Raw genomic sequence first — 10,808 nt, forward strand, 5'->3', positions numbered from 1 at the left:
ATAGTCACCAACTGGACAGCTCTGCAGCCTTAGCTAGGAGCAAAAAAAAAAAAAAAACACAGTTGAAGGAAGGCAGATCTAAAGGCTGCTACAGATGTTTCCAGATGAGCAGGAGAGTCCAGCAGCAGAAACAAGAAGCGGGGAAACCGCAGCAGGCCGTGTGAAAATCCACACACACTGAACTCATCCAGGAGGATGAAGTTCAGCGCTGGATTTTCTGGTTCCTCACACACTCCTCCCTCCAAGACTCTTGTGCCCCCAACACTGAATCAGGCACTCACCGATCCACTTTTTTCACTTCTGACATAAATATACATTTTAGTATCGGTCGATACCGAACAGATACAGAAAAACTGAGCTGAATTCACTTAAAATGTTTGGGTTTTTTTCTTAAACGCAGACATAAATGTACTCAACTACTAATTTATTTGATAAATCTGCACAAGTAGAGCTCACTTAAATACACCAGTATCATCACAGGCTCAGTCAAACATTGAAAAACAACATAACTTCAATTTGTCCAGTCAGTCAAGTTAGGAATACAAAGGCCAATAGAAAATAAAGAAACTGAAACTGACAAAAACAATAAGTTGACTACTTTGGTTAAAAATAAATAAAAAACTGCAGAAGATCCCTGCTAGTAGCTGGTAACTCCCTGCTAATGGCGGAAACTTTCTGCTAACGATGGTTAGCTCTAGTGAATAGTAGCTCACAAGCGTCACGTTTGCTACCTCAAAGTTTTCACAAGAAAACTTTGAGGTAGTTTCTCTCAACCACTCTAGTCAAACTCCATGACCTTGATTTCTTGTGTGTTTTCCATAGGCTGGTTTCCACTATGATCTACGGCCCAGCATGCATTGCACAGATAAAGGAAAAAGAAAAAAGAAAAAAAAGGCGACCTTCAAAAGCAAAAAACTATACAGTATACAGTTGAAGTACTTCTGAGTTTGTACGCATCACAAAATACTTCTCTGAGATCATTAGGAAAAATACAACATATTTAGTTAAATATGTTCAACTAGTCATATAAACATTGGAAACTCTTGTTGATTTTATTCTATAATCATCAGAAAGGAACATTTACTTATCTGAGATTGATTTGTTTTTTTAAAGTTAAAATTGTTAAACATGTGCTTTGATACATAAATAGAAATAATCTTTAATTCCCTCACTGTGCAGTGAATGTAAAAACTACTCTAAGCCCCAAGCATTAAAGAAAACCAAAAATCAGTATTAGCCACAACAACTCGGCTCGGTGCATGTTCAATTATTTTACAGTTGGCAGCAGCAACCGGAATTAAATAATCTTTGATTCAATTTATGTGGGTAGACAGTAAAGTTATAAGAGCTTTACACCATCATGAAAATCTCAAAAGGTGCATCCTGCAGAGTTTAACTGTCAAAACACGCACTGCCACAAAGCACAGTTGGTTGAAAATCCCTGTCACCGATAAATGCCTGAAACTTTGCCAGAAATAACAAAAGCATTCAAATCCTAAGAAATAGACTCTCGAGCTAAGTGCACAACTCGTACCAGAATAAAACCAAACGCACAAACTGAACCTTCAATGAGCTGCAGCTCAACTGAAACTTCCTAGATGTCACTGACTCAGAGGCCATGAGGGCAAACGGAGGTTAAACCAGCGGTTCTAGTCACCTGACTTGGGTACAACGCTCTGCAGCTCGAAGGAAACGCCAAGAACACCAGGAGTCTTTCTTCTCTCTCGCAATTTACTGCAACAGATGCATTTTTTGCGTGTGTGTGTGCAAATGATAGGAAACAACAGCTTGTGTGGAGAATTAAATAATGCGGAATACACAGGAAATATAGGTCAGATGCTGATGCTTTGAAGGGGTAATAAAAGGAGGGAAGAAAAATGCAACAACTGGTAAGTCGTCTTACAGTGAATTTTCTGATTTACAGATTAATGACATTCTCAGTCCCTTATTTGAAACGTCTCTCTTTTAACATGCACACCTTTTTCCCCCTGAGTCCTACAAAGGGGCCGGAGGGTTTTGATTCAGTTGAAACAACTCCAAGCGAGTGTCAGCAGGGGGAAAAAAAAAAAGTGTTCCTGGTGATGAGCGCTCGCTTCCATTCCAGAGCTGCATTCGGATGTCGAATAAGGCAGCAGCGGGAGCTTTGGCACTCCGAACCGCTGAGTGGGAAGTGTTGACCGGAGACGGTCCGATTCATTCGCACCGGGAAGATCTTTGGCCAACAGATGGTCGTTCCTCTACTCGGTCGGCAAACCGAAAAACGCAGTTTTCGTCCGTGGTCATCTGCCTGACGCACAGCTGGACAGCGGTTGCAGGTGGGCATCGGACCGGATGATCAGGGTTAACCTGATGTTAGCAAACATCAGGTTCCGGTAGGAACAAACACGCTCCGCCTGTGTCAGAGGCGGGAACGCTTCCTCAACTCCCATTCCAATAGAAGACAAACGGCAGAATAACTACACTTGCAATGGAAAAGCAGCATCAGCATGTTCTTTTTTTTTTAACAGGTAATTAAATCTACTTCTATCAGCAACATGGATGAAACTTCACATTAGACTGGCACAGTCAACGCCCAGTAACATAACAACATGCATTATTTTTCTTCCCTTTAAATTATGTGCAACTTTGTGTTGATCTATCACATGAAATCTGAAAGAGATACATATTTTGTGGTTTCCGTGAGCCAAAAGTATGAATTCTTTTAAGAACTGAACATAGGGCTGCAGAAATATATCATCACAGTTTTAGTATAGATGAGGACTGCTTAGAATGCCTTAAGTGTGACAAATTCACAATTTGCATGCTGTTTGATGGTTTCTCACTCCAGGAGATTCTGCCCAAAATGCCAAAGGTCACAGAATGTCAATAACAGATGAGGAATGCACTAGTAATGTATCATAATACCACCAAATCTTAAACTACGGTCTGATCTAGAGGCAGACGAGCAAACTGATACTAGAAAGCTTCCAAATAGAGATTAAATAAAAAAAAATTATCTTCTTACAGCAAAAAAAAAAAAAAAAGTTATAATACTGCCATGCAAACACCTCCGACTTTAATCCAATTACTTCCAACTAGGTGCCAGTTGTTGACAGCACACAAACAAGAGGGCCTCCTTTCTTCCACAACCAGTTGGCTGTACAATAATTATGAATGGCTACACAGGTGCAATCTCTGGTGGGCAGGTGGCAGGGGTGGGAACAATCGTTGCAACAGAACCACAAATGCCAGCTGCTCCACTTCCATTCCAAACAGCTGCCTGAACCGAAAGACTGCAAGTGACATCTAACAAATGTACTCCAAACATGCTCAAAAATATTAGTTAAAATACAACTTAAGTCTCGGAGTGAGTCACGAATGCTGCTTGCGAGCAGGCTGCATCATGCTGCTCGCATCTTTACATTTGTAAACATCCCGCACATGCTACCTGAACCCGGGGAGGAGAGCAGCTCGGCAGTCCTGCTTACCGTAGGTAGTACTGTCTTAAAGCGAATGCTGCGTTGGAGCAACTCCTCGGGAAATTAAACTCTTCTCCAAGTTCTGCCCATTGGTTTTTGTCAGACACCTAAAAATTGAAGAAGAAGAAAAAAAGAGGAGCTGGTTAGAGAAAAAAATAAAAGAAAAAAGGGAAGAACTCAAAGAAAGAGCGGTTACACTGAAAGCAGCAGCTCCTGCCAATATCAGCATCGTTTATCAATAACTTTCTCAAACTTCGTCGAGCAAACTAAAACTAAATAAACCCAATAAGAAGCTTAGGGTTGCTTAGTCTAAAGTGTCTTTTGTTAAGTAATGCTAAAAATTTACATTTGGGGGATTATAGATAATTTAAACCGCCCGAATCTATTTGGGACATAAACGTTACAGTTGAAGCTAGTTAGCCATGTTGCTAACAAGCTAACTTTGACTTTTCCCATTTTTCAAGTCAAAACCGCTCGAGGCCAAACTGTCCAATAAGCTGTCTCGGTGCGGTTCCAAACGCATTTGCTAGCGGCGAGTCGTTTGGTCTTTGGAGTAAAGTGTTTACTGTATCCACCGACACGGGGCCCTCTGACTGAGGCCTACAGTCTGAGCCCAGCCGTGAAGCCGAAGAAAGATGGCTATGGCGAGAAGCAGAATTCAGGCTTCCCCCTCCTCCTCCCGGTGTAAACTGTGTGTAAAAGCCGGGAGCGACGCGCCGTGTCCCCGCGCGGTGCTCCCCCCCCCACCCCCAGGCCGGGCTCCGTGCCGATAATCGATGGTGAACGTGCCCGCTAATTTCGAGTCGCTCCAACTGCACTCTGACTCCGCGAGCAGTGGGACTCCTCGATTCAAACCACACAACAACACAAGCCACCACATTGCATAGAGATACATGGCAAACTAGCACAAGGCCAACATCGACCCACTAACGTCTTTCTAGGGGGTACGTGGGGGGGTTACACTTGTCCCGGGTTATCCGCGCGGAGTTCTGAAGCGGTCCAGTCAGCAGTCCAGTGTGGAGAAATAACACTTTAGGTCCCCACTCACCTTAGCGAATCCACCTAAAGAGACGACTCTGATATAGAGAGCATTCAGATCCAGCTCTTTCCCACCCACGATAGGAATCTTCTTGAACGGCGATCTGTTGAGATAACACACGAAATAAATAGACACATGCTTAAATAACACTTCTGGGTAACTCGCATGTTTGTGCAATTGGAATTTAAAGTTGTATTTCTTGCGAATAAAGGCGCCCCAATCTCACCCTCTGCTTTGGTGAAATTGCCGCAGCTCGTCCAGGAAAGCCTGTCCTTTCCTTCGCTGATCTAGGAGATTTTTCCCCGTCGAATTTGCCATTGTTTTTGCACGCAAAAACGCTCGAACCCCACTTCAGTCGCTTCCTAAGACACCAAGGATCCCATACTCCGCCGGCGCTCAGTCATTCGCCGAGCCGAGTGTTTAAAAAGTTAAAGAAATAGCTGGTAGCAAGGAGAGCGGCAGCTCGCTAATAAAGACTGATGCACACAGAGAGCAAACCCGATACAAGCTCGGACTAAGTTCCCTCGAGCAGTCCAAAACACGGCCGATTTACCGGTAGATTAGAAGCGCCATGGCTGAAGGGCTCAATTAGTGCTTTTGGTCGCGGCTGTGTTCGTTTGGAGTGGTTTGACAGTGTGCTACGGACGCAGCTCCGAGGCTATCGCACACACTGTAGAGCGGCAGAGGACCCAGTTCTCAGACAAAAAGATGTGAAGGCCGCGGAGCCCGGCCTGCCACGCAGCGCCCTCTGTGGCCTGTGGTGGTACTATTTCAATGCACGGGCACAGTGACTGCTGAAACAATAGAGACTGTTTTCTTTTTTAGGGACAGTCTGACAATTCCTCTCTCTGCCGACTAGAAAACGGGTCAGAAGGTTCTTGGAAGTGTCCCGTGGGGGGATGGGGATGGTACTAATTTAATTACTACAGCTTCGTAATCATTTGAATTAGACGCTGTATGGTGGTATTTAGTATTTTAGGGGTAAAATCACTTCCATGTTGAACTAAAGCCAAGTTTAAAAAGTATTCTGATACACAGTTAATAGCTTTGCTCATTTTAAATCTTCAGTCCAGTTATTAGACACTGCTTATCTCCAGTCAGGGCCAAATTCAGGAGAATATGGGCCCCACGGGTGGAGTTGGTTTTGATGCCCTACCAACAAAAGTTTATTTTATGCAGATAAACTATACTTGATTAATAGTTACATAGGACTGCAGCATTTCACCCAGCTTAAAGACAATAAATGATATTATGTTTACAATAAAGATAAGATTTTATATTTTGGGTAATATTAAGAATTCTTTTTTGTTGTTGTTTTCAGAATTAGAGGTTTTACAAATCACAAAATTGTTGGAAAGGTAAAACAATACTAACATTGCTGTTTTTAAAGAATCCAACTCTGGTTTAAGCAGTAGATTTTAGATTTGGAACTATAGACAGATTATATAGATTAAATACAGTCCAGACTCATTAAATCAGAAGTTTTGAATGCTAACCTAGCGGTTAGCTAGTCGTGGTATTTACACCGTGCTTACAAGTCATGCCCATATTGTCTGTCACTGTTTCTTTTCTTTTTTCCCTACATAGTAGGAACTATTTAAAAGCCTATTTCAGTGCTCACGCAAAAACTACTGTCAGTTATCTAGCTGAGAAGTCTATCATAGCCTAAGTTGTCAACTAGTTCCCCCCTTACTTCAAAATAAGAGATTCAAATGTAGGCACAACAGGTTGTCAATCAGAAAACACATATTTGTGGCTTCTTAATGAGACACTGTGATGGTTTGGTATCATAAGATCTTGTTACAATCCAATGAGGTACACTGTAACATCAAGGTCTTTAAGCCTTGCCCACATAAAATATTTTTTTTTTTTTGGAAACAATTTTTGCATTGATTTCCTTTCTTTAAAAAGGTCTTTGTGTATATGGAATTATTTGTAGGTATATTCTAATTATTTGTGGAATATTCATATATTTTTTCGGTCAAGAATATTAAGAATATTTGACAAAAATTCAGATGAGGAAGCTGAAGTATTTACATGTAATACTACGTGGCAGATTATTGCTCTGGTGCTTGCAAAGCAGCCCATCCATGAGCACCATTTGTTTTCCTCACTGGTTATTGGCTATATCAGCCCAAATAAAGAAGACTATAAATGTTAGCTAGCTTCTATGGTAGGGCCAACTTTTTCCACTGTATGAAATAATGCATATTAAGGTATTTTTGGTGTTTGAACTATTCAAATAGGCATTATAAGCGCTTTCATAGGGGACTAGCGTGTTCATGGATTGTAGCTAGTTAGGGGTGACTGTTGTCGCTAAACCCAGTTGTTATCTAGTGATCTCCAACTTTTCCATTAAGAACTATGACTTTAGGTGAGTGTCCAAATGGGAACTCCAAAAATCTCACTCGTTAGTACAGATATAACGCAGCAATAAAACCTGTTGATAGATTTGTCAAGCTATGTCATGAGTTTATGCTAGAAAGAAGAAAGAGTATGACATAATTGTTTTTAAATGGTAGCTATTGAAATTAAATTCTATCAATTATAACGCAATTTCATAAAATCTTGTACTTTCATTCTAGAAATGTATAAAATACTGTGTTTCTAAAGCATTAATTAAATAATAAAAATAAATAAATAAAAATGTAAGTTATTTTTGGGGCCCCAAAACTTTGCCTGCCCCTGACTAAGTACAGCCCTGTCTCCAATACAAATATTTCACTTTAAAATGTAACACTAATAGTATTTTTTTATTATTACTTATCACATTTTTTGTTGAGGCTGGATATTTTCTGAAAATCTGAATTATTCGGCTCATTTATATAAATAGTCTTATGTAAGGTGGTTATATATTTTTTTTGCTTTTGTCAAGCTCAGATATATTATTTTCCTTTCTGAAATCTGTTGCTGCATACTTGTCAGCGGTAGTGCTAAACTGCCACTACCCCTTAGTGACCACCTCAAAACGACTTTATCTCACGAGGGGGACGGTTGAAAATTGCTCCCGATCCCTTTTCGCAGCAACTGCCAAGCGAGCGGATATCTTCTTGATGGGGTTACATTCAACCATTACACGTACCCCTTTGCTCAATGAAAAACCTGTCACAAAATGGCGGAGACGCACGTTAGCAGACCCCATTTTGAGGAATTGACACCATACAACTCAAAAAAGTGCTTGTCGTCCTCGTGCGGTTTTTAAAAGTGTGTTATTTTCGCCGTTAAACTGCGGCGCGCCGGAGTTCACCTCGCGCCTCTTTGGGCTCCCCACTCTGCAATTCCATTTCTGGGCTAACGGACACGCTCTCGCGCTAGCTAGCTAGCCTGGTGAATGTTAGCAAAATAACAACCGCAGTGCTCTCAGATATCCGTGTTAATCCAATTACTCGTTGAAACCTCACACTAAGGAGAAGGATATCGTCTGTTTTCTTCCATTTTTAGCGAATGGCAGCCACTACAATCAGGAAATAACTGTTCTTGATAGTTAATCGTTTGGAAGCTAGCTATAGTATCGTCGCTCTCGAGCGTGTTAAATTCCAATCCTTTAACATCATCGCTAATGTTGCTGATAAGGTTACAACAGTCTGTTAGCGACTAAGAAGTACTTTTTTTATTTATTAGCTGCTTAGTATTAAACTGTGATATCTCATATACATAAGGTATACGCGAAACTGTTTTAAATTTATTAAAATCCCCCAAGGTATGCGTGTGTACTACCAGGCGAGTTAGCTGCGGGTTTGTTTAAAGCTGTAGAGCGATAACAGGGTTTTGTTGCTAACAGTCTTACTGGATGTTTCGCTAATTATAGGTAGTAATCAATATGTAATGCAGGTCTTAGAGGTACCTGTGGCACGACACCAATCATGTTAGCATCTGATACGGAATTATAGTAAACGGCTGTTTATTAAAACAGTGAAGTGGTCAGCTGTTTAAAATCTAGAGTATGTTGACTGGTTAAACCTGGGAATATGTTATACTATCTACATTTTTAAAGCATAGTTTATGATTTCCAATGTGTTCCCTGTTTGTGAAAAGACAACAAGGAAATTTAACTTCTCTTTGGCATTTACACCACCTTAGATGGGGCAAGCTTGGAAAATGCTTTTATTTAGGCAAGTCAAACCTTGACGAAATAATTTTGTACTGTTTAGTGATTCTTTAACACTGTTTATCACCAAAGGCTTTATTATATTTGAAAACACCCCCAAAAATTGTTCAACAATCACCTTATTTGCTCATGTCTTCAGTAATCACCCCTCTGTTGACAATGTGGTGACTTTTCAGACAAAAAATTCTGCCAAAATCACAATCGACATGTCAGCACTTGTAAAAATAGACAAAAAACTGCAATTGATGCACCACTATTATTGACTCTTGACCACTTTAGTCGTTAATTATTAGAAAAATAAATCACGTAATGAAATTTTCTACGCTTGTTATGTCTCTGTAGGCGTCTAAAGTAAAAATTTTATTTATTTTTTTTTATTAAGATGGGGTCTTGCTAGAAAACTACGATTTTCAGAGAAGTCAGCTCTGAACTAGATGTTTCCAACACCCCCCAAATTCTTCAAAAGCCAGTTCATGATTTGTTAAACCTTTAGTATTCTGATCAAAACACAAAAATGTGAGTTCAATGCTTATTTTGGCATTCATAGCACTTCAGATGTGATCCGGCTCATAAAGTGCAGCTTTTAGGCATGTCAAACCTGCATTGCCGTTTTTTGTTTCTTGAACTACGACAAAAATATAAGTTTTATCTGTCTGAACAGATAATCACTTTTGGCGTCTCATTTAAAGGACTTTAAAGTGCATAATGTAAAATGTTATCAGTTCTGATGTGGTGTATCTTGATGCCTTCTTCGTGCCCAATAACAATTCTTTAAAAACATACTTTATAATCTCTAAGGCATTTGTTTTGTTTGTGCAGCAAAACTTAGAAACTATTTCCACATATTTGAACTGAACTAGTTCTAATCAAGGGTAGTACAAGTCATCATTTGTTTTCATTTAAGCATAATATTCATAATTATACACCATTTGTATAGTAGGTATTAGAAATGAGTGTGAGGATGAACTCCTTTTTCCTCCGATGCTCCTTTCAAGAGGCAACAAATGCTGTCCAGTTGCTGTCAGTGAGCACTTGAACGCATCTCAGACGGTTGTGCCATCACTGCAGAGGTTGTCATCTGAAGTGACAGTCAGGTCTGGCATATCGTGCAAATGGAGGGGGGCAGAAAGCCCAAGTTGTCCCCCAAACACCCAGACACAAACGGTCGGAACTGCATCCTACACCCCCCTCTACCTCCAGAGCCTCACTGCTGAGCTTCGACGCTCACCTACCTGCTGGTAAACAGCGCCATCTTCTGCCCAACAGCTTCCACTTCGTGTCATAGACTATTGCCTCAGGAACACATTGTACTTGGACAGATCAGTTGGGAGATTTTTAAACTTGATACTGTCACGGCTGGAGCGAAGTGCATGCTGGGAATCCGGTTGGAGGAGGCAGCAGGTGGCCTCTCGCGCGCAGATGGAAGTTATTCAGTGTACTATTTTGTTCTCTGTTTTGATGGGACCTCGTTGTTTGGCCTTCTGTCGTTGTACTTAGGAAGTTAGATCAGCACTTTATGTCAACGAGTGTGAATTAAACTTTAATAAACGTGTTATATATATAAAAAATTCACATAACTTTTTTGTGCTGAGTTTTTTTAAATAATAAAGACAGAAAAAAACCTGAGTGTTACATCTGTCCTGTAGATATTTTATATAACTAACTTACACTAGAAAACTTACACACACAAAAAATATTGTGACGTGCAGTAAATTTGCATAGAACACAAACTTTATTTAATTATCCATTGAGTCCACTAGATGGCACTTTTGTTTCATTTTTCACATTTATTGAGAACATTTAATTTCCCATTTGCATACTGTTCACTGTTAGGAAATAATACATGTTCCAACATTATCATCCTTTTCATACAAAAGGATAAATCATTTTATGACGCTGTTCCATATTATGAAAGAACATTCCTGTATACTGAATATGCAGTGTGTTCCATATGTATTGGCAACACTGGTAAACGTGTACCAATATTTTTTTTTGTGTGTGGAAAAATGTCATCTTAGTGAACATTTTAGAGGAAAAGCTACTTTTTAGGTAGATTTACTCAGTAATGAGGTGCAATGACCCCACTCTTGACACTTATTTCTTATAAATAAATCTTAAAACAGGTATTTATTTATTTATTTGTTGCCATTCTTCAAGAAAAGAAAACATTTCATTCACTAAGCTTGATGTGTTCTAATCTTAA

General features: G+C 39.9%; 1 protein-coding gene across 3 annotated transcripts in view; it reads right to left on the reverse strand.

Annotated features, from left to right (window-relative positions):
* The window catches only part of arid2 (AT-rich interactive domain 2), a 30,094-nt gene extending 24,831 nt beyond the window's left edge, over positions 1 to 5,263 (reverse strand). Inside the window, exons 1-3 of one of the 3 annotated variants that reach the window (XM_008401405.2) lie at positions 4,724 to 5,263; positions 4,507 to 4,600; positions 3,468 to 3,565 (exon numbers count right to left, since the gene is read on the reverse strand). In XM_008401405.2, the coding sequence (XP_008399627.2) occupies positions 3,468 to 3,565; positions 4,507 to 4,600; positions 4,724 to 4,815 (284 nt within the window). In that variant the 5' untranslated portion in view covers positions 4,816 to 5,263. Of the gene's footprint in view, positions 1 to 3,467; positions 3,566 to 3,654; positions 4,199 to 4,506; positions 4,601 to 4,723 lie in introns of those variants that run through there. The other 2 variants (XM_008401404.3, XM_008401406.3) reach the window with 2 other exon arrangements.
* Between the last annotated feature and the right edge of the window lie 5,545 nt (positions 5,264 to 10,808).

The sequence above is a fragment of the Poecilia reticulata genome, chromosome 23 (genome assembly GCF_904066995.2).
Source record: "Poecilia reticulata chromosome 23, P_reticulata-male-v2, whole genome shotgun sequence".
Classification (NCBI taxonomy): domain Eukaryota; kingdom Metazoa; phylum Chordata; class Actinopteri; order Cyprinodontiformes; family Poeciliidae; genus Poecilia; species Poecilia reticulata.